This window comes from Takifugu flavidus, chromosome 18 (assembly GCF_003711565.1).
Source record: "Takifugu flavidus isolate HTHZ2018 chromosome 18, ASM371156v2, whole genome shotgun sequence".
NCBI lineage: Eukaryota > Metazoa > Chordata > Actinopteri > Tetraodontiformes > Tetraodontidae > Takifugu > Takifugu flavidus.
The window spans coordinates 10315209-10337957 of NC_079537.1; the positions used below are offsets into that span (position 1 = coordinate 10315209).

The following is a 22749-nucleotide window of genomic DNA, read 5'->3' on the forward strand; positions in this document are numbered from 1 at the left end:
TTGGAGCGTAAACAGTTTAAATCCATTTTGAAAGTGTGCCTTTCATTTGTTAATGACCTGATTACCAACTAAATGGAATTCCGTGTTTAAGCCACCTCACACTATAAAGGATTCCTCCTGATAAAAACATTTTAAAAGGCCTAAGATGGAACTACCACAGAATTGTACCAAAGAGAGTCAATAACGGGAGTCTTGTGTTTCCTCAATTTTATATTTCAGGCCTGGAAAACAGTCATTTTTTCACCAAACAACAGCCAATATAACTAAAAAGCTTTATTAAATGGAGTGTCAGAGCAAACAGTGTTGGAAAGGAATTCAAAATCTGCTGAATTACTCACAAATATCAAGAAGTGGCCAGAATATAAACAGGGGGAACTCATTGTTCCTCTGTTGAGAAAATGATTTTGCTCATCGTACTGATGTACCGTGAGCCGTCTGGTTCGGTGACCTTCAGTTTGGTGAGGGGGGGCACCACATCGCTGGTGAAGTACCTGAATGCAGGGTTGGGCGACTGGATGGCGTCCTGAAACACCTTAAAGGCAAAACACACACTGATAAGGATTGTTCTATTACTGCAGTTTAAAATTAGTATCGGAAAGTCAATCAGTAAGTTTCCAGAAAGGTGGGTGACTCTGTTTCACCGAGGTGAGTCAGAGAAGCTACTGTGGCGAAAGGTCACGCTTGCATCATCGATCAGCAAACATCCCACGACCAACAGTTTTGGCCTTCACGGCGTACCTTCACAATGTCCTCAGTGTCCTGTGCTGAATTTTGGAAGACAGAGTCGCAGTGCTGCAGGTATTTCTCATACAGCGCGAGTGTCTGTTTGTCCAGGTTTTGACACACGTCCCCCACTTCTGCCTTCTGCAAGTTGGCCAGGAAATCAGTGTTGACCGGGCCACACTCAATGAGAGACACGCTGCGGAGACAAGCAGAGTTAACAGCTTCTACTCCCAGCAGGCATCTTCCCCTCTGAATTCAGGAGGCGACTGACTGGATGTTGAAGTGTTGCAGGAGGATGGCCAAACTCTCACAGGCTCCCTCGACTGCAAACTTGCTGGCGCAGTAGACCTCGTTAAAGGGCAGACCTGCAGCAGACCACAGAGGAGGCATTGTTTTGGCAATTTCAAGCATGACAGAAGCATAAACAGGTTTTATTTCCATCGAGCCTTGAACAAGTGGATCCTCAAACGTTCTTTTGTCTCACCGTGAAGCCCCCCGGTGCTGCCCGTTACCAAAATGTGACCCTTTCCCCGAGCCTTCATGTCTGGCAAGAACGCTTGGATTGTCTGGATGGTACCGAGGAGATTGACCTCCAGGATCTTCCTCATTGACTCCAAAGACTGCACCTCTAATGGCCCCATCAACCCCACGCCAGCGTTGCACACTGGTAACACAGAGAACACTGATGTTCCTACACAAGCTCCACTTTTCTTCAGGAATTACTGAGCATACCCAAAATGTCTATTCGTTTCTCCACAATCCTCGCCGTCGCCTCCAGGATGGACTGCTGGCTGGTCACGTCCATCTGGAGTATGTCCAAGGTGTCCTTGTGAAGACCTTTGACGCTTTCCAAAAGACGTTCCTTTTTGGACAGGTTTCTCATTGTTGCATAAACTAGAAAGAACAGACCCAAAAAAGACGGGGCACTCGATAAAAGTGACCAACAGTTGGACGGTACCGCCGCCTTCCACTGTGACCAACAAACAACACACGTTCTGGTTACCTTTAAACGCCTTCTGGGGGTCGGAAGCCAAGCGCACAGCCAGGCTGAGGCCGATTCCAGAGGAGCAGCCCGTGATCAACACCACCTTTGCATCCATGGCGCCCACTGATCAGTTGAAGAGGAGAGAAGCTGACGAAAGGAGCATAGGATAGGATCTCCCTCCTGTTTTTCCCATTTGCCACAAGGCCAGTTACTTGTAAACATCTTCCCACTATCAGCCACCTGCCGCCCTCCCTTTATTTTCACATACCATCATAGCGTATTTTCATTTTGTCTGTTGCAGACATGGGAATCGTTGCCACCTCCACGCAAACAAAAGGGAAGTTTATGGGGAGGTGACAGCTGTGCATTTTCCACTTTTAGATGAAAACCGATAACGGAGCGCACGCATGAGGTTCGCGTCCACACCAGCATGTGATGTGTTTGATACATAAATATTAAAAAGAACTCAACCACTGACTGTGATCAGCACACTCCCTGCTGGTAGTGGTCGTAGAGGAGGAGCATTTGGAAAAAAGGAACAACGTTCATGCCAAGGGGCAGAAAGCTCGAGAAGATTGTTCAGCTGGGAAATTGAGCGTCGAGATTTCTTTCGCTAGGTGGCGACAAACATTCAGAAACCATTTATTTTCGAATGATGAATGTACAGTATATTTTTATGTACATTTTCCCTGTCTGTGGGCTTTGTCTGGAGCTACCTACAATTCATCCTGAGGTTTTTAAAATAGTATTTTATCTTCTTTATCTTTACATCGTGCTGGGAAACGTTTGGAAAGGGTTTTGTTTGTTTTTTTTTTTGTTTTGTTTTTAAATGCACCATATAAATAAAGCGGATTGTACTGGATTGATTAACCAAAACATTTTCATAAGATTTTTTTTATGCATTTAGGGTTTTGGGTCTGAAATGAATGATGATGGACAAAATAGTTTTTTATGTGAAACTTGCTTTGTAAGCATTATTAGGTTATTGATCTTTTTTTTTCCTCGGATATTTGGATTACAGTCCATCCATTTCTTTTTAGCTATGAATGTATCCTGATAGTTTGGCACGGCTGATTGCAGTCACTCTGGAAGCTTTCTGGAGCAACACGTGACAACATATTTGCTGCAGAGCAGTAAGTGCCAGACGAAGGTCATGTGGACGTGTCTGGAAAAGCCCGAAGCGCTCCAAAGACAAGATTTCCACACAGGACCCGTGAGGTATTTATACTTTCTCTGAAAAAAAAAGAACAACACCCCACGTGGACAGCCGTGCATGTGTGTGTTTGAGGGGGTTTTTTTTAAAGAAAGTTCTTGTCGGTTTGTTGCTCAAGGGTGAATGCCAGAAATATAAGACTGGACTGTAATTGCAAAGAAAGAAGGATTTATGAAAGAAGGATCTACTACTGCTGCAGGGGGCAAAATTCAACCTTTCCCCAGTTCACTTATGCATTCATCTGATGGAAGACGACCAGCGTGAGTCACAACGGGCAAACGTTGAACTAAGGGCCTGAATCATGAGCAATATGAGGTTCGAAAGAACAGTTGGTGGAGCAGATGCATCAGCAGGATGTGCCATGTGAGAATGATGAGAGGTGAAGCAGCTGAAGGCTTGTGATGGTGACTGTGGTCAATGAAATGTCACACCGTGCAGATAAATAAGGTTATCTTTATTTCAGATTCGTTCCATTGTAAAGCTCTTGCATTTCGCAGAACTCCCCTCCAAAATAGAACTCTGGACTTAGTTGTAATTTCCATTCAGCTAAAAAATTCATTTGCACATTAACTCTATCTATAAAATCTACATTTACCACAACTCAAGTAGCTGTTTCCCCGGAGATGTGCTGCTTCTCATATCCTCCTACAGTTTCCTCTATTTTATTAGCAATGAAGATACTGATACTGTACTGAGCAGATTTTATAAATGAGTTTTGGACACCATGCATGAAAAAATAGGAGGGAAATGTGCATTCTGAGAAACCCAGGTGTGTCTGGAGGGGGAGGCTGAACTAGTTCCATCCAGCACAGCGTCCCAAAGGTGGAAGTATTCAACATATGAACTGCAGACAGAAGATAAATGTGGTCTCTCCTCTGCACTGACATACAGCTACTTTATTTCAGTGAAAAAGGTCAGACCGTGCCAGAGAGAGCCATGTGGATTTATAACAAGGTAAATCAAAATTAGTGCTGCTGCGCTTTACTGTTAAAATCATTATGGCTGAAATGAGAGAGGATGTGTGGAAAGTATGTACGCTTTGGGATGTGGAAGGGCATAATCAGCAGGTTTTATGGTTCTGTTCTACAGAATAAAAGTTCCTACCGTTAAGAATCACCACAACTAGCTCAGACTCAATTATAGTGATTTATTAGCCAGTAAACTGAGAATCAGATCGATAATCTAAAAAGAAATCAATCAATCAATCTATCTATCTATCTATCTATCTATCTATCTATCTATCTATCTATCTATCTATCTATCTATCTATCTATCTATATCTATCTATCTATCTATCTATCTATCTATCTATCTATCTATCTATCTATCTATCTATCTATCTCACGTGTTTATTTTTCCATGATGTCCTCAGGAACGGGACCCTTTGCATCACTTCAAAGGCCCCCTGTTGAACTGATGATCTTCCACGGGAGCTGTTGGAGAGCTGGACGTCAGAGCTGGAGCAAACAGCTGGGCCTGTGTCATGGGAAATGTCCTCTCATCCCTCGACAGACAGCCCAAGGCATTCCTTCTGTCTTTAACATTGGAGACATCCTGTTCTAACCATTTTTCTGACCTTTGGGCACTTGTGTTTGCTCTGAGATGTGGACAGACCTTTAATTTAGAGCACAGACGTCTCGGACCTTAGGCTACAGGTCAAATTGAAGGTATTCTTCCTGTTGCTGTATTGTCAACCTACACAATAGAAAGTTGTGTACATTAGTACTTCTATTGATATCTGAATCTTAGATAGCAAAAAAATAATTAATTTTCTGTTCTTTTAAGACCCCTAATCTTTTATTTTGTTTGAGGGCACTCTGTAAACTTTGATCTGAATGCTAACTTTGACACATGAATTCCATTTATTTTCCAGCATAGTTTAAGTTCCATCTCCTCTCTTGATTCCAGGTGCAGAAGAGGGAATTCCTGCAGCAGTTCCTCGCCTGTGATGTGGTGGACTGAAGGTCTAGCTGGTGTGTCTGGGCAGGGCAGGTGACTCGCTATGCTGGTATTTAGCTCTTTTCTTGTGAAAGACGTCTTGACAGTAAATGCAGACCTACATTAGCTCTTTATTTCCACTCAGCACATTTCTCACGCTTGATAGCTTTTTTGCTTCCTGCTTCCCCCCTCTCTGTATTTCTGTTTCTCTCTTTCTCTCATGTGTAAATCATTTAAATAGCATTCCTCTTTTTGGATTCCAGACACCCTGATGTTCTCCATGTCCATTTGATAACCTGCCTCTGTTAACACCTGAGTCTGTACACAAGGAGGTTAAGTGTTTAGACCCATCACAGATATAAACACCTGCATCTTGAAGTCATACGTTAACCACCCAAGCAGCTATTTCCTGTGTTCTCATGTGCAAATGCTTACAAAACCCACTTCCCTTGGCTCACAAATGCATACAATTCACACAAAAGGAGATTAATGTGCTCTTTATTTCAATTGTGCCGTGCTTAGATGTGAATAACCGGGTCTTTTGTCTTGATGCCTGCTATTATTAGTCTTTTATTTTCTGTCCACCCTGTCCTGGACATCCTGTCTATTTACTTTGCTTGCATAAGCGGGCTGATATGATTCTGTAATACTTTGGCAGACTTCATGTCGATGACGAGAGAGTAAAAGAATGCCGCCCATTCTGCCCGCTCAGGTACATAAATGTTGCTTTCAGTTCCCAGGAGCCGAGATTACGATTTTGAACCTTACAAAACATTTCAAATGTTTTCGGTGCCCTCCCTCACCAGCTCTCAAAAGACATCCCACGTTCCCAGAGCTGAAAGCTAATCCTCTTTGTTACCCTGGCAGGTATCTCTCACACACCTACAGAGCAAGAAATGCCACCTGTCTCCATTTCTGTCATACCTGCTTGGATGTGTCATTGTTTTTACGGCCGTTCGCTCTTCACATTGGGTGATTCCTCAGAATTGGAGATGAAGAAAGGCGGAGTGAAAGAGAAATAGCCTTGCCCTGGAAAAAAACAAGCACCCAAAATTTCTCACACAAGTTTCTGGGAAACATTTACGGGCCTGGTTTCATTTACACTCACCTTTTAAAAGGCTTTTAGGTCTTTAAAAGGTGGGGAAATTCACCTTTCTGGTTGACCAATTGCCCCCTCAATTAACACATCTCATCAAACCAAAGTTTTTATGTCTCTAAATAAAGTCAGACAGTTATTTTTAAGCAGCCTCCCACATGAACTAAAGCCAGAGATATGAAATCTCCCCAACAAACATCTGGTTCTTATCGCCTCTTAGCATCGCTTCCACCACATAAGATGACCGAGGCCACAAGGCCAGTTCCCTAAATGTGCTGTGTGCTTATCTTACATCACCACCTATTTTTCTATTTAGTGGCCTCTCAGTGGTCTTTTTTTCCTTCTTTCTGCTCTTAATGTTGGTTAATGTTGTCTCTAAGGGTCATTTGGGAAAAGGTTAAAGGCTAAAGAACATTTTGACAGAGATAAACAGTGGCAACAGTGACAAGATAAATTTCTCAGAGACAGCTATTAAGAGACAGATATTTGTCTTGCAGTTATGAAATAACAGAGCAAAGGTCAATAAAAGCCTCTGAGAAGCACGTCAAACTGCACAGTCATGTTAACATCCAGTGACATTAGCGGACGGTTCCTCAGCCTTTGGTAAGTTTTTCTTGGCAATTTATCACACTAATTATTATCTAAAAAACATTTTTGGCCTCTAATTTGTGTTACGTCCTGTGTAGGGCTAACAGATGTGAGACCAAGAGCGGAGATAAGCCCAAAAGTGTTATTATTTGGGTTACATAACATGGTTTTATAAAAAATCCCATTGTAATAAATCAGAGTAAGGCATTTCAGGCATTGCAGCCTAATATGGGCATTATTTTGAACTGAAGAACCAGTTTCACTCTCATTAAATTCAAGTCCTCTGGTATGAACTCACCTTTGTTCCTCTCCTTGTTGACAGCATATTTCAGGATTTTGAAAACACACCCTGGACTTAATGCCTTCATTGCCTGAATACTTGTAATGTTTTTAGAATTTTGAACAGAGAATTTAGAATTGGTTTTATTAAAACTCTGTCCATCACACATCAGTTTAGATTTATAATAGGTTTGAAGAAATTGTAGCTTTTTTTTCACTTCAGAAAAAGGGTCTCCTAAATTTGAACGCTCAAACAAAATCTCAATTTAAACAAAAAAAAAAAGACACAGTTTTGTGAGTTTGGGGATTTAATTCAATTCATTCCATGAGTTGTTGCCTCTCCCTGTGGATTCCACCAGATCACATGACCTGTCAGTCTTTGATGCCTTTGATCAGTGTTTCGGATCATGTGACGCGGTGCACATATGCTCTTGCCCTCATTAACATTTTAACACTGACGAAGATAAAGTGACTTTTCTTAGAGTGATGCTTTGTGTGACTTTATAACTAACATTGCAGCAATAATAAACATTTCTGTCACTCCTGATCGTGGGGCACATCCGCCTTCCATCACAGACTCTCATTCATCATTTAACAGGGATGTGACACCAGATTCCTCCAGCCTGGACTTGCGTCAGCGTGGAGATTTTTGGAGATCCAGCGTTTGGGTGCTGCATTCTTCTTGTCCCTGCACATTGCCATCGCAACGCTCACAAGACACAACAGTTTGACAGCAGACAGTGTTGTTTCCAGGCTGCCAGCTGGAGAGAGGGTGTGAGAAACAGGGCCTGCTGTGCTCAGAGTTATAGTCCAAAAAAAAGAATCCCCATTCCACAATGATGACTGTCCCCTCTGCAACAGACTCCCAGATCAGGAGGAAGATGGACAAAAGAGCTATTCAGTATCTGCTGACACAAAAGGCCGATGCAGGCTTCACTTCCTCAAACAAATCATTTGAATTGATTGGGATGATTATGTGGCAGCCAGATGGTGCTAAGACAGATGGCGCTAACCCGTCCTTTTATTGTGTGGTTTCAGGGTACAAATTAGATGACAGCCTGCCGTGAGAGTGGAGACACACCCTTGGACACTGTGAAGAGCAGCTACTTCACTCTGAATCCCTGGCAGAATATTTTTTGTTCTTATTTAAGTGAGGAAACCCTTAAAAACTGGGGTTACCTTTACATTGCTACCCTGTCAGTGCTCATTAACCTGTCAGGCTTGTTTAATAGCAGAACTGAAGGCTCAGATATTTTAACAGATAGGAAAAAAGCCTCTCCTGCGGAAGAATTGTGAAAACTTTTTGATTCACTGCTGGCTGCGGGTCAGACCTCTGATCTGTGGTGTGACTGAATAAGAAGCAAGAGGCTGCTTGTAAAGATGAGAGTGTTAACACAGGAGCCCGAGGAGACGTATAAAACCCAGGCCGTCAGCGGGAGCTATAAGTCATGGCTGTGGGGTCCGGGTGTAGGTAGCCAGTGGATCCACATGCAGACACACACATGCAAACAGTGTGTGTCTCCATGGGAGGTCTTCTGGGGGGCTAAAGAAAGTGAGAGCAGAATTTACAATGGCGGCAGCACTGTTCTCATCTTCATAAGAGTCTGGAGCGAGTTCTGGAGCGAGGCCAAAAAAGAAATTGTGTGGGAATGAGAACTAAACTGGCAGTCCTCAGGGGAAGCGCTGCTCTACTGAGTTTAATGGATGATTGCAGTGGAACGAAAGGTCAAAAATCGAAACCTTCAGTCAGCTCAGGCTTCACATTGAGATGCAGCACTAAAGTTGTGAGCTCAGGCAAAAATGTTGATTGGAAGAGCTAAATTAGGGCAGCTTTCAAATGTGGGTCTACAGTTCTAAATGTAGGACCCAACAGAATCGGCCCCATTAAGATCCTGTTGACGAGTCGTGCGTCAGAGTTCACAGGAATAAACATCTGCATCAATCAAGCTGTGAAAGCTGAATGTCATTCAGAATTTAGTGGACTCATGCTTGATAGAAAAAGGGGAATGCAGATCCTCAACACTGCTTCCAGCCCACAAAACCGTGTGTGTGTGTGTGTGTGTGTGTGTGTGTGTGTGTGTGTGTGTGTATTTGGCTTGTTCTTTGAAGTGACCTGTATCAGCAGCTCATTATTATTCTAATTATTGTGAGCCAGCTGACCTTTGACCCCTATATTCCTGCGGTCATGCTGTATTGTCGTTTTGCACCATTTATCTCGCGTGCCAGTATGTTGTGACAGTGTTTACATTAAATTTGCTCTCTTTGTAAAGGAAAACTGTCCTTTGTTAATTGGCCTCACTTGTCTGTTTCTTTGAAGCCGTCCAAACTCGGCCCGGCCATAATAACCAATGAATCACCAGCTGGAATGATCAAAGCCTTCACCATTGCTGCCTTCCACTGACATTAACAGTCCTCCTTCCAAAGAACAATCTGCACAATTTTAGAAGGCAGTGATAAGTCATCTGTCCTTTTTATCTCCGGTTGCCGGTTAAACTCTTCAGGCTCCAACCGCTTCCATTTGCCTCCAGCTTTATTTGTCCATGCCACCCAGCTCCAACTGAGACAACAGTGGTTTGTTTTTGGAAACCAGTGGACACAGATAAGAATTTGATGGATGGACACGAGTGCAGAACAGCGAGTATTTTTAATCTCCAACATGGTGCCCCAATCCAAACCCCTTTGGCACGATGTGAGTAAGGCTCGTACTATATTAAAACAAGCACAGTAAAATAAGATGGGACTCTCGTGTCACCTGTCGTCCACGACTGAGACAAAGATGTGGCTGTCAGAGCGGATGGAGCCTGGAGACAGGAGTGACAGCTGGGAAGGCTCTTTCCATTTCTCAGTTAGCCTGTCTGGGCTGTTTGTCTGTCCAAAGTTAAGCCTGGCTACATCTGTTGCTGCCCACACCCAAGCAGCTTTCAGAGTGGTGTCACAGGCACGACTACATGGAGTTATTTCTGCACATATAAACAACGTGACAACGCTTATTTGGAGGGCTGGTGCATGTGTTGTCCGCGAGAGAGCTAATTAACATGTTACATCTTTAATTTAATGAGACCAAAGGTTTTTAAATTAAAGGGACTCCATGTTTTTCATGTCAAAACAATCCAGCGCGTGTTTTTTTTCTTCCCGGATGAAAATGAACAGGTTTCTCCAATAACCATGTTTATTTGCCCACAGTGTCAAGAAGACACAGAGCAGAAATGCAGAATTATGCCGACAAATGAATCTCTTCTGTCAGGATGTGGCTCCGTCTCCCTTCTGCTGCGTTTACCTGAACGCAGCTTTGATCCGTTCTCTGTCTCGTTTCTGTTTCCTGTTTTGCAGTTTAGCACCAAACCACAGAAGCTATTGCCAAGTTGACAAAAACGTGTTCACAGTAGAGGCAGCCTGTTTATTAAAAAGTCAAGAATCTGATTTTCTGTGCACATTTTTGCAAGATTTCCCACAATGTTTCTTCCTTCTGGGTCTGAAATTAATCGGATGTGCAGAAACTTTCCCAAGAGGAATTTTGTTCTGGGCTAAAATGAGGCTGAGCTCAACAGACTGGACAGGCTGCACTGGGAACTTACTGCTTCATTGATATAAGTTGTCTTTTTTATATTTGGGTCATTTAAAGCTTATTTTTCTCCTATGTATTACTGTAGCAGTCTATAGTTAGCAATCACAGTAATATTGAAAGGCTATATCTATAATCCAATTCTCAACTCTGTATCTATCTGTGGAAAAAGTGACTCTTTTTACCTTCAGTGACTATAAATTGACACTCAGTAGTTCTCTCAGAGGCTCTGAAGCTAAAGCTAAAAAAAACAATTCCCAGCAGGCAACACAGCAGTTCCCTCAGGGTCATTAGCTATGTGTTGACCTACTGATTACACACAGCGAGATCTTTTATTTCAGTCCCTCCGACAGGTACTCTACCGTTTGCCAGAGGGATTAGGAATGTTTCTTTTTATGCTCCTCCAGCGTCAGCGTCAGACGTCATCCTGGAGTCTTGAGGTGAATCTACTCATCCGCCACCGTAAGACCGCAGCCCTGCTGTCTGGCCTCCTTGCTGCCCACGGTGGTCGATGTGGCCTGAACGCCACCCTTAGCAGAAAAGGATGAACATGGGTGGTGAGTTAAGCACTTAAATCAGTCAGAGATTTGGCTACGAGCTAGGAGTCCTGGTCTGTTCTGTTCAGACCAGTCACCCCTGTGGTCACAGCAAACAGATTAGAGCTCACACTTATGTGTGACCCCGACTTACGTCTATTACACCACTGAATGAGTGATTTATTATGAAAGCTTGACCTCATGCGTTAAGTTGCACTGCTGTTAATCTTCACTAACCCTGTAAGTAGCAACATGTACTCTATCTGCCTTTGGAAATTAGAGTCTGCAGGGGAGAGACAGGGGAGGGTTTGGTGTTAATTACAATTTGTGCAACACCAGAGAGACAAAATATGTACTGGAGACTCGTATAAGCAATAAAGGAACACAGGGATTCGACTGAAGTGAGATTACCGAGGAGCTCTCCCGGGTTTGGAATCATTCATTATGTAGAATCTGCTCTTGGCACAAACAATTGTTTAATAGAAAGCATAAACTAATAATTTACACAGCAGGCAATTAGAGTGGGTTCAAATGAAACATTTTACAGTCCTGTCGCACTCTTTAGGAGTTCGAGAACGACACACGCCTCAGGAAAGACTTCATTTTCAGAGGTTTTTGAGAGAGGAGAATCAAAAGGACTGTGGATGCTACACTTGTGAGGAGAAATTTCCCACTATAGCAACAGGTCCTTCCCAAAGAAAGATCGCAGTAGTTTAACAGTAGAGTCCTAGAGGTAGGTGGATAAAGGAGCAGGAACAAGAATGTAAAAGCACAGAGTCACAAAGTAATGACAGTAGAAATACGGCCTTCGCCCGTTACCCATAGGTAACAGAAAAGTAGATAAAAGCTTCTTTTTTCTCTGTCTCTTTAATAATGACACTGTTAAGGTCTCTGGACTGCCTTTGTGCCACTGCAACCTTGTTTTGCTCATGCAAATCCCCTCCGGGCCCATCAGGAAACAAATGCAAATCCAGTATGAACCCGGGCTGTCTGTGGATGTGTATTCTGTGTTTAATGGCAAACGATTTACTTTACAACCATCTGTGTGTGTAAAACCGGTTGTGTCACTCATTAAACAACCAGCAAATGGGACATTATTTTGAAATAACATGACTAAATTGTGAAGCCAAACAAATGTTACAGTGCCTGAGCTGCATATGAGCTTGGTGCGGTCGTGTAATCAACAGCCACGTAGGTTACTGTATAGATGAGGTCTTAGCTAACGGGACGTGTTGTCCGTCCTCACAGGGCCTGTTTGTGGGAGCAGCCTGGAGAGTGTACGTTCCTCGGGTCATGGTTGAACTTCTCATATTGATGCCACTTACACTGCAGACCAGCAGGCTGATTGACTGGTATGTGCTTTCATTAGGTCTCTGGGGCCAGGTAAAGCTGTGGCTCCTCTGACCTCTGACCCCGGCTCTAATAGGAAAACTGGCAGCAAAGAGGGTCAAGGCTTCAGAGTGGACTCACTTCGACTTAAGTGAACAATTTAAAGAGGCAGGCAGGTTACGTAACTGTGTCTCTGGACACTAATGACGTGGTTCATCCACTCTCAATAGGTCTCTTATACATCAGTTGCTGTTTGGGGCAACAAACCTAACTTTGGTGGACAAATCCTGCTCTGTGTGCTGTTACGGCAATGTAGGGCATGTGACTAATCACAAGCCCTGTGCGTAACCATGGGCTATAAAAATGTCATCTTGTCATATATCCTTTGTGTCGTTTTCTTTTAAAAAAAATGCTGAATCAATTGCCCCTCACAGTGGTGGAGAAACACCCCCTTAATTTTGAACCAAGAGTAAGATAACTGCCCCCAGTGGCACTTCAGGTCCTTGCTCGACACTTCAAGTCATAAAAACCATCCACATTTTTCTTATTGTGTGATGTTTGGAAAAACAAACAGTGTCATAACACTTAGTGTGACTCTGGGAGATCTAGCTGTTAAACCTGAGCCACCAGGCTGATGCCACGTACAGCCATTTGTCTAATGGGATGCTTTGAATTCTTCTTTTTTAACATCATAGAAGTTTAACAGACAGTCACGCAGCTCTCACGCAGATAAGAGAAGGAGCTCTCATAGCCCAAGGTCAGAATTACTCTCATGGCTGACTGAGGGTTCTGTATGAGAACGTCTCACCAGTAGGAATAAATTAAGCACATACCAGAAATAACTAAAGATGTATAATCTTGGTCAACTGTTTCGAACTAGAATTTGTAATGGTTGTGTTTCTTTATTCCACCATGTTTTTTTTAAAGTCTTGCAGATGAATAGAGTATAATAAGAATCATCTTGGCTGATCCATCTGGATAAAGTCCAAAGGGAAGCGACCGAGGGTATAATCCTGACCTAACTTTCTCATCAATCACTCATCCTCTGATGGAATGAACCGATGAAAAATCTATCGTGCGCGACAGTTTCTATTGAAGGCACCACTTTCGGGCTCATTTGCGCCATGTCCCTCCTCCTCAGCGCGTTGATTGGCTTCATTTTCTGAGCGTCAGCGCACGGGGTTGGCCCCGGCCAGGAGTTTATTGTCAGGAATGTGTAGTAGCAATCCGAACTAATTTACTGCACTGGCTGTGACACACACGCGCGCACACACACGCCGCAGCAGGGCACATCCTCGTTGGCTGTGAAGCTGCTGGATTATCTTCCGGTTGTCTGGTACAACAGCTGCTCCGTCCAAGATTATTGAGCATGCGACGTTTAATTTGAGCGGACCAGACGTCTCTTTACACGCGTTTTCCCAAGATTCTTCGAGCCAAAGGACGGCACCAATGCCAGATTCAGGAGCAATGAGCAAGAACGGCATCGTGACAAAAATCAACTCGAGGATAAGGAGCGATCCGTTCACCGCATGTTATGATCTGGTCGGCAGAGAACTCGGCAGGTGAGTCCGGTTTTCCTACTGATAAGCAACTGTTCTCTGGAATTTACAAAAACACGTCGATAATCTTTCATAAATCTGGTAATCACATTGGATTGTGCACGTGTGGGTGGAAAGCCTGTTGATTGAACATTATTAATCCTGCGCACCATTGATGGATGGAGGCGCGCCGCGGTGCGCGTAATGGTAATGCGCTTTGTGCGTCTTGGGTAAAGTTTTAAGAGTATTAGGACGCTGGAAAACGAGATGTAGAGTAGTAAGTTCTGATAATGCGCTGTGTGTAGCTCAGTTACTCTAAAAAAGAGATGTGAAATTTAACGTCGACTTTTACCACATGGAAAGACACAGTCACGTTTTTATAGTGATTTCATTTTTTAGCTTGTAGCTGTTTGGTCAGTTCCCATGCTCGTCTTCCACCTGTTGCATTCTGGTTGGAGATGGATCCCACAGGCTAATTTAGCCCCCAGTAACCTTTGCTTCCCCCTCTGGTTCCTCTTCTTCACAACCTCAGCCGTGCATCAAACTGTGGTTTCCTCTCATTTTAACCCAACAAGAGCACAGGAGAAGATTAGATTCCATTTTAAACAGAAATGTGCATTATTTTTAAATACTGTGCCCTTTACGTCTAGTGTCAAAAGCCCCCCCAGACCTGCATACAAATGCGTACATTGTGGCACCCCGAGCAGGAAAAGAAACTCATTGTGTGTGTCTGACTGTGTCTGCAAAACAGGCAAATGAGAACTGTCACTTCTATTTACGCTTCGAGAATAAGTCAGTGCCCCCCGAGGGAGATAAAACCAACTTCTTCATCAGATTATCACCGTCTGTAGCGACACACATTTGTTCAGGGCAACATGATCAACTGGTTTATGGGCCGTTTTGAACAGACTCGGTTCCACCAAATGTGACCCTGCTAACGGGGCATTTGATAATTGTCTATGTGGACTCTAATAGAAAGCAAGGCAACGAGCGTGGTTCACTTTTTAATAAACTCGACAAGATGTGGGAGACATTACAGTAGATAAAAGCATTGTGATCATATGTGTAGCTACAATTGCTGTGTGACTGCCTATAGACATTGTCAGTGACCTTTGACCCATTGCCAGTCTGCCAGAAACGATCTCCTGTTGTTCCTTTCTGAAGCTGTTGCTCTTTGGGTGAACTAGTCTGACCTTGGCTGATTAAGGATGAAAAGACTGAAAGATTTTCCCTTTTCACTATGAATAATGAGCGTTCTAAGAGGCTGGAGAAAAGGCAAAAGACAAGAAACTGTCAATAGGGGAGCTAAAGTTGCGGCCAAAACACAACAAGTCTTCTGGATCTGGAGAGTTGCTTTATAACCATAGCAACAACTGCTTCAAGTATTAATGTGTCAACCTTTCTCCTAAGCTTGTGCTGCCTGCAAGCTCATTAAAACTTTGAATCAGTGTCTACGTTAGCATCCTCTGAAGAATCCCTCCAGACTGTACCCCCCTCCCTACCCACACACACACACACACATCAAGCTGCCCCAGGCCTGTGCCAGGTGGGTGGTCTGGGTCCTGGTGAGGCATGTTAGTTAACTGGTCAGCTATTGTTAAAGACGAAGTGGCCTGTCCGAGGGTCTGGTGAGGTGTCAAACGCGGTTCCATTTGTCCGTGCTGCTGTCAGCTGTGAAGAAAGGGAGGTGAACAAGTTGCCATTATCAGTGTGGGAGGAAGAACAGAAGATTATGTTTGCTTTGACACATGAGGCAGTTCTGCACGTATCGGACATCCTGCGCAGACAACCAGCTGAATCTAGACATTCCTACACATCAATCTGTACACCTGCCAAAGAATGAAAGTGGTGAGGTTGTCAAAGCAGATGTAATCATGCTAACAGTTCATGCTAACAGTCCTTATTGGGAACCTTTTGAATGAGGCGTCAGGTCTTGCTGCAGGCATTATCTCTCTACTGTCAGACCCTCTTGACCGTTTCAGAAAGAAGATAAAAGAAAAAGGAGGGAAATCGTGCTTATATTCTAATCACACTCACCTTGGCTCTCATTGGCCAACAGAAGTCGGGCTGTATTTTTCAAATATTACCTCAGTCTTATCACTGGACTCTATTTCCTTCCAACCAGTCTTGTACTCTTGGCTAGCTGGTATGAATTTTCAGATGTCTTTCCCTGTAATCTAGGTTACATCTTACAGCAATTTAACTGTCATGAGTTTGTCCAGTAAATTTAGCCTCTCATTTTCCGCATTCTAAATATAATCCAGTGGTCCAGTTGGCTACTTGGACACCGAACAGAAGTCACCTACCAAATAGACCGTGTATATTTTAAAAGCAAGTAATGTGGTTGAGAGTGTTCTCTCCTCAAGTTCTTTCTTTCTCCCCGTTTGTGTTCCCAGGGGCAAGTTTGCAGTGGTAAAGAAGTGCGTTGAGAAGGCAACGGGAAAGCAGTATGCTGCCAAGTTCCTGCGAAAACGTCGGAAGGGGATGGACTGTCGTATGGACGTCTTGAATGAGATCGCCGTGCTGGAGCTGGCCAAGGCAAATCCTTATGTGGTGGAGCTGCATGAGGTCTACGAAACCAGTTCTGAAATCATCCTGGTCCTGGAATGGTAAGATGATGTGTGTGTGTCTATATAAACTTTAAATATAAAGCTGACTTAATGCAACTTATACCTCTTATAAGTATTGTAGGTGCTTCTTTTCTCACTTTATTTTTTGATTCATATTACCAGTAGCAACATTAGCAAAGTGACCTTTTAAAAATAACCTGAGAGATTTTCTGCGACTAAACCCGATTTCCAGTCAGCTTCACTCTACATTTGGTTCACACGTCTCTTTAAATTGTAAACACTCATCAGATGTGCAGACTAGCACCTTTGAAGAGGTTGCCTTATATGGAAGTTCTCTGTCTCTGTGGTTAGTTTCTAATGTGTTTTCAACTGCAACACCTCGTTCTCGTAAGAGAGAATGACGCTGGGGAAGTGTCCCTTTAAATGCAAGTGTTACACAGCTGAACCAGGCTCACTGACATCATTTTTAAGCAACAAATGAGTTGTGTAGATGTTCCTGAGGATGTATTTATTCATTTCGGTCGACGCCGCGTTGTCTTTCAACATGCAGGTGCGGCTGAGCTGACTCAGCGATGCAGAAAAGTCGTGTCTGGCTTCAGCCTGTTGTGGTTAGACGCTAAATTAGCTAAGACACTAGACAATGAAGAAAGAAGTTAGACGATGCGTATATGAAAATGCATTGAGCTACTCCAGTTGCAGCTTGTAATTAGAATGTGGAAAGTCCACGTGCTGTATTAACCACCTGGAATCGGGGAGATAATACGCCACAGTTCACCATGAACTATGCTCATCTCACTCATTGTGGACTGCTTGTTCCTCACAGCGGAAGCCGTCTCATACAGTTTTTTTTGGTAGTCCATCCCCATGCCAGACATGGAATGCATCCCCAGAACAAAGGCATCTCTGTAGGGGGGGTGGGGGGGTTGCTGTGTTTGACCTCTGACTGAAGTGTGAAAGGGGAAGTAACACAACAATTCACCTCTGCATGCCAGCAGAGAAGATGATGCATTGGGTGAGTCGGTGGTCCACCCTGCCGGCACCTTGTGCCGCTTTTTAACTGCACAGCAATAAAAAATTTTGCAGCTCTCGTGCATCTCTTGCAGTTGTTTTCTGCTAAAGCTGCCAGAGTAGTGGTGAGACCCCGTGCCGCTGAAGAGAAGCATCTTTTACCTCGCCTGACTTCAGCATAAGTTTCAAGAATGGAGAACTATTTTCCATTTCCTGTGGGTTTAAATATAAGCGGCAAGCGAGGCTCCCAAAAGTAGCACGCTGCAAAGCTGTCATAACACACGCTGGCAGCCACAACCACATCCTTAGTAATGTCTGAGAAATGCATGTGAAGCTGAATTCTAAGCAGCGTTTTAAATGCAGCTCCAGTCTATGTCAGCACCACACAAAGTCCCATCTTCATACAGTTTTAGACTGGTAATGATGGATGTCTGCGCAGGATGTGCAGCAGAATCTTCACACCTTTCTGTAATGAATGACCCAAAACAGTGATTTGACAAAATCTCTGAACTTATTTACCCCTGATGTTATACTGAAGTCTGCACTTTGAGCCTTTCGGCCTATCCAGACGTTCTGGTGCACCCAAGACTTGCACTGGTTTGTGATTTAAACTCTTTTGAGATTGCATGTGTGCAATATGTGGTGTAAGTAGAAGGTCAACCACTTATTGGTGTGAGCCACAAGGCATGCTGCATGGACTGATGGCATACATCCCTAAAATCTCCAAAAATATGGATGCTGTTTTCACAGCTGGGGAGAGTAGTTCAACCTTCACAGGCTTAACTGGGAGTCGAACTGTACTGGTTATGTAATCGCCATGCCCAGGACCCGCTCCTAAGGTTTTCCTCTTGAAGATAAAAAGCATGTGTCCTGTAAATCCCTCACACATGGATCCAGTTTAGACTAGAACTGTCAGCTTCAGGCATTGATCTTACAGATGGAGCATCCAAAAAGAATCCGCGGCGTCTTCTTGAACTAACTTTGTTACTCCAGAGGGAGAAGATCAGGCTGGAATGTGACAGTCTTTCACAAAAACCCAAGAAGTCGCTAGTTTGAATTGTCTCGCTGCTAAATTCCAAAGGAAAATAATCCATTATGTGTTAGCTGTATGTGTGGTTGGAGGGGAAAATCCGTGCCTTCCGTCTCTAATCACCCAACTGAGGCTCCACAGCCACACTAATGGCTTTAATTCTTTCACTGGTGGAAAATATCTACACTTTTATTAGCCAACCAGTTCTCCTCGTGTTCAGTGTGTTTGATTTTGGAAGGCAGTCTGCAGCATATTATCTTGTGTGAGATTTTCTCCTCAGCAGCTGTAAACTGAGTGGGCAACTTCAGCTCTCTTGATTTATGCCCGACTCACTTGCAGAGTGTCGCCTCCAGCATTTGTACTGAACAGGACACAAGGCGTTACATCATTTTACAAAAATGGGAATGATCCGGGGTTTGTTAGCTTAAAAAGTGTGACTGGAATTAACTCATCAACTTTCGTGAACCAATCTTGAAAGGAAGGCACATTTAAAACTAGGCCACATGAACCATTTCTCGAGTGTCCATGTTCTCACTTTTCTTACCCCTTCTGTGTTGACAGTGCTGCTGGGGGAGAAATCTTCAACCAGTGTGTTGCAGATAATGACGAGGCCTTCACAGAGAAAGATGTGATCCGGTTGGCCAAGCAGATCCTGACCGGAGTGGCCTTCCTGCATCGGAACAACGTGGTGCACCTGGATCTTAAAGTAAATACCTTTGGACTTAAGGATTACTGTCTTAAGCGTCTAACTGTGGTGGAAGATGTCGGATGAATTGAGATTCATGTGTAATAATCTGTCTTCTCCAGCCCCAGAACATCCTGCTGACCAGTGCCAGACCTTTGGGAGACATTCGTATTGTGGACTTCGGCTTGTCCCGGCGCATGGACAGTATCACAGAAGTCAGGGAGATCCTGGGGACGCCGGAGTATGTGGGTGAGTCCTGGATCCAGCTCACCAATACCCACATGCACCTGAATTCAGATCTTTGAGTTTAATGTATTATGGCTAACTTGGGCCTTGTGTTTTTATTCCAGCACCAGAGATCCTGAACTATGAACCCATTAGTACTGCGACAGACATGTGGTAAGTGTGCGGCTGAGGTCAAGGTCATTCTACATGCAGATGGAAACCAGTTATTTGCTAAAGTAAATCTAGATGAACCTCAAGGTCTTAGCAAACTGCGTTACAGTGTGTTTCAGTCTAACTCTGACAGCAACCTTCTGTTCCTCCTTCCTTCCTCTTTAACAGGAGCATCGGGGTCCTGATCTATGTCATGCTGACTGGCGAGTCCCCCTTCCTGGGTGATGACAAGCAAGAGACATTTCTTAACATCTCTCAAGTCAACATAGACTACTCGCAGGACACGTTTGAGGGGATTTCCTCGCAGGCTATCGACTTTATCAAGTCTTTACTTGTCAAAAATCCGAGGTGAGTCTGCTCGTAGGAAGCTGATTGATTCGATCAGACCTTTGTGATGGTGGTTAAGCCACAGACATTTCCCGAAGCGTAGCGTTCGGCTAATTTGCTCAGAGGATGTGCGTCAAACCCAGACAGATGTGCAGATGCGCGACGACGTTTGCGTCACTTTAGCAAGAACACATTTGCTTAGAGTGGCGTAAATGAAGTCACCACACAGAGGGGAAAAACCACGTTTTAAGCTGGAATATAGTTTGATGAAAGCAATGCGTGTGTTGAGAGAAAAAACATGAATTGCACCCCCGCCCCTACGAAGATCGAGTCGCACCGACTGAAATGGCAAAAAACATAAGCAAAGTGCTTAAAGAAAACATGGCTTCATATGCACAGGAAGGACTTAGTGAATCAGAAAATCCAGGCGATCCTCTGGTTATGTAAACCCCTCAGGAATTTCCACTCATCCAGTGTGTTATTGTGTTTGTGTGGACAGGAAGAGAGCGACAGCAGAAGAAGCCCTCACCCACCCCTGGCTGAACTCGCACCCCCATCCGCATCCCAACCCGCACCTCCATGCGGTGAAAGCGTCCTCGTTGGATGAGCCCGAGACCAGCCAGTCGGAGTCCGAACCCGAGAGCCCAGCCGGCTCCCCCGACCTGGACTTGATCGGAACGTACCTCCTGTACCCGGGTCAGGGCGAGTTAAAGGCCGGCCGCCATACCTTCTCCTTCAGCGAGCCTCCCTTCGCCACACGGCCTGAAATACAGCAGGAGCTGATCTGCTGAGGGTCCGTTCATCGGCGAGGAGAGACTGCGTTAACTCCAAGGAGCCTGCGGCTTAGTGGTGTCGATCCGACTCGGGGGGGCCATGCTTTCGGGCTGCTGTACTGCTGTACTTCCTGTGAGCTGGACTGCGTGTTTTGATACCTTTTGAGTGTGTTTTTTATGCCAATCCGCGCTGATCTATGATTGCTTGGAAGGAACGAAAAGCAGGAGAAAGGACAAGGAGCCTAATTACGTTTTCAGAGGAAGAGACGCCTTCTGCGTCCTCAGGAAATAACTTAAATTAATGTGTGGTCCACCAAACCACTTGTGATGAGTCGGCAGAGCCAGACATACCTTGTCTGATGAGTGTCTGATGAGGCTCGTCGGGAGGTTCAGACAGATGTACTTACCAAAAGAAGCACCTATGCTTACGCCACACATGAACTATTCCACTGTTGTTTATGTCTGTGTTTATTTATTTGCGTTTGTACTTCCACTTCAGCACAACCACATCAATGCTACGTCAAGGCGGAAATGGTAAATACAATCTAAAGCACTTTTTAATAATTCTGTAAGAAACCAAAGGCCCACAGTCGTCTGCCACACTGCTGTTGCATATTAAACATTGTTTCACCACCCAATGCTTTCATCACAATACTTTGTCTCATTTCCAGCCTCACTTGTCTTAATGTCACCAATTTGCTTTTTTAATTATTTTTGGCTTATTTTTCTATTGCACAAGTTGCACAAGTAGATGTTTTTGTACTTAACTCGGAGTTAATTGCAGATTTTGTGCTCTTGGTTAGTCCAGGAAAAGGAAAAAGATCCTCTGAAAGTGGGAGAGGTTGAAAGAAAACAATTAAGTTTCGGGGGAGTTGATTAAGTGCTGAAATTTTCCGTGTAAGTTAATGTGTTTGTTTATTCTGACAAGGTGTCAGTTACTGATGTTTTTAACCATTGTATGAATGTTAACATCATTAAATCGTCTTATTTTGTACAAAGGACTGTTTCCTTCTTAATGCTCATGAATTTCAATAAGATTTGCACTTGTTCTCACAAACAAGGTTTAAAAGAGTAAATGTGTTGCAAAATGTAAGGAACAAATATACACGTGCACTTTGAATCAGATCTTGTCTTGTCTCCGGTGTTGACGAGTGGTGTCCTTGTTTCATTAATTAATGTGAACCATGCCACATTAGGGAAGGCCGGGGTCTCCCTTCACTGCGCCTTGGCTCCTCTTTCCTCATCAAACCCTCTCAAACCTTCATCCCGGCAGTCTGACATTTAAAAACTCTAATAATTGCCCAGGTCTTCATCTGTGCACCCGTATGTGCAGGAAATCGTATCTTCCACCAAAACAAAGGCCATCAGTGGATCCCATGTGAAGCATCTGCTTTTCCTTTCAGTCTATTTTGAGAAACACACGAGGAACATTAAAAAAAAAAAAAACTCCTTCAGTCCAGCCTTCCATAAATATCCAGCAGGCTCCCTGAACAGGAAATGCCAACATGGTGTGAGGAATCAGGCAAAAGCAAAGGTCTTTTCTGCTCGTGCACACGCTCGGTTGTTTACCGGTTGAACAATATCCCAGCCTGTCGATATCCTGGATGCTTGCCTTAATGTGCTCTTCCCATTGGGCTCCGTGCCAGTGCATCGCCGCTGTAGCCAGTAAGGGGGGAGCATGGCCCCCCGCAGGGTCCTCCTTCGATGGCCGGAACGGCCACGTCCCCTATAGAAAGTCCTGCTGCTGTCTGGAGCTGAGGAATGTCAGAAATGTTCATAAATGGCCACTGTTCCCCTCCAGACATTGTCTTCTTGTGCCTCTTTTCCCCTTGTAGCCTCCTTACAGGGGTTTGTTTTCTTGGTGGGAGCTGGAATTGTTTCCATACTGAACACAGAAGGAGCAGATACACTTGCAGGAAGGCTGCGGGCTTCAATAAAAGGCATTAAAGTTGTTGTTTTTCAAACCATCAAATCATTTTAACAAACTGCAGTTTTTGGTTGCTCGCTGGATAATAGTGAAGTATTTTGTTCTTGATCACTGCAGTGAAAGTCGGCCGAGTTACTCAACTAAATTCTCACCACTATATACAGTATATGGTGTATATATAAGGTAGTGTGAGCTTTCCATATTGTGTATTCATGCTGATTAACCTCAGTTGTTTAAGCGACTTGC

The 22749-nt window shown here is 44.0% G+C and overlaps 2 protein-coding genes and 1 long non-coding RNA gene across 3 annotated transcripts; 2 read left to right on the forward strand and 1 right to left on the reverse strand.

The window, feature by feature from the left end:
- Window positions 1-190: 190 nt before the first annotated feature.
- On the reverse strand, window positions 191-1886 carry hsd17b1 (hydroxysteroid (17-beta) dehydrogenase 1). Its single transcript, XM_057014293.1, has 6 exons — window positions 1727-1886; window positions 1456-1617; window positions 1208-1387; window positions 995-1088; window positions 739-919; window positions 191-532 (listed from the first exon to the last, which is right to left on the reverse strand). The coding sequence occupies exons 1-6, from the start codon at window positions 1821-1823 to the stop codon at window positions 377-379; spliced, it is 870 nt and encodes a 289-aa protein (XP_056870273.1). The 5' UTR covers window positions 1824-1886; the 3' UTR covers window positions 191-376.
- Window positions 1887-2708: 822 nt separating this feature from the next.
- On the forward strand, window positions 2709-10242 carry LOC130514631 (uncharacterized). The gene is made up of 5 exons (XR_008947026.1): window positions 2709-3875; window positions 4294-4588; window positions 4830-4929; window positions 5600-6558; window positions 7421-10242. It is a non-coding gene; the product is annotated as an uncharacterized LOC130514631 (long non-coding RNA).
- Window positions 10243-13464: 3222 nt separating this feature from the next.
- Window positions 13465-21574, forward strand: stk17al (serine/threonine kinase 17a like). Its single transcript, XM_057014292.1, has 7 exons — window positions 13465-13811; window positions 16184-16396; window positions 18957-19101; window positions 19203-19329; window positions 19431-19479; window positions 19645-19824; window positions 20303-21574. Exons 1-7 carry the CDS (start codon window positions 13699-13701, stop codon window positions 20592-20594), a joined length of 1119 nt encoding a protein of 372 aa, XP_056870272.1. The 5' UTR covers window positions 13465-13698; the 3' UTR covers window positions 20595-21574.
- Window positions 21575-22749: the final 1175 nt, after the last annotated feature.

What these genes read in the sequence shown, in the direction of transcription:
- hsd17b1 (XM_057014293.1), bottom strand. Translation starts at nt 1,823, where the DNA reads ATGGATGCAAAGGTGGTGTTGATCACGGGCTGCTCCTCTGGAATCGGC. An exon ending in CAGCACCGGGGGGCTTCACG is followed by an intron (nt 1,089 to 1,207) that starts GTGAGACAAAAG and finishes GGTCTGCTGCAG; the next exon opens with GTCTGCCCTTTAACGAGGTC. An exon ending in ACACTGAGGACATTGTGAAG is followed by an intron (nt 533 to 738) that starts GTACGCCGTGAA and finishes TTTGCCTTTAAG; the next exon opens with GTGTTTCAGGACGCCATCCA.
- stk17al (XM_057014292.1), top strand. Translation starts at nt 13,699, where the DNA reads ATGCCAGATTCAGGAGCAATGAGCAAGAACGGCATCGTGACAAAAATC. An exon ending in GTCGGCAGAGAACTCGGCAG is followed by an intron (nt 13,812 to 16,183) that starts GTGAGTCCGGTT and finishes TTGTGTTCCCAG; the next exon opens with GGGCAAGTTTGCAGTGGTAA. An exon ending in GGGGACGCCGGAGTATGTGG is followed by an intron (nt 19,330 to 19,430) that starts GTGAGTCCTGGA and finishes TTTTTATTCCAG; the next exon opens with CACCAGAGATCCTGAACTAT.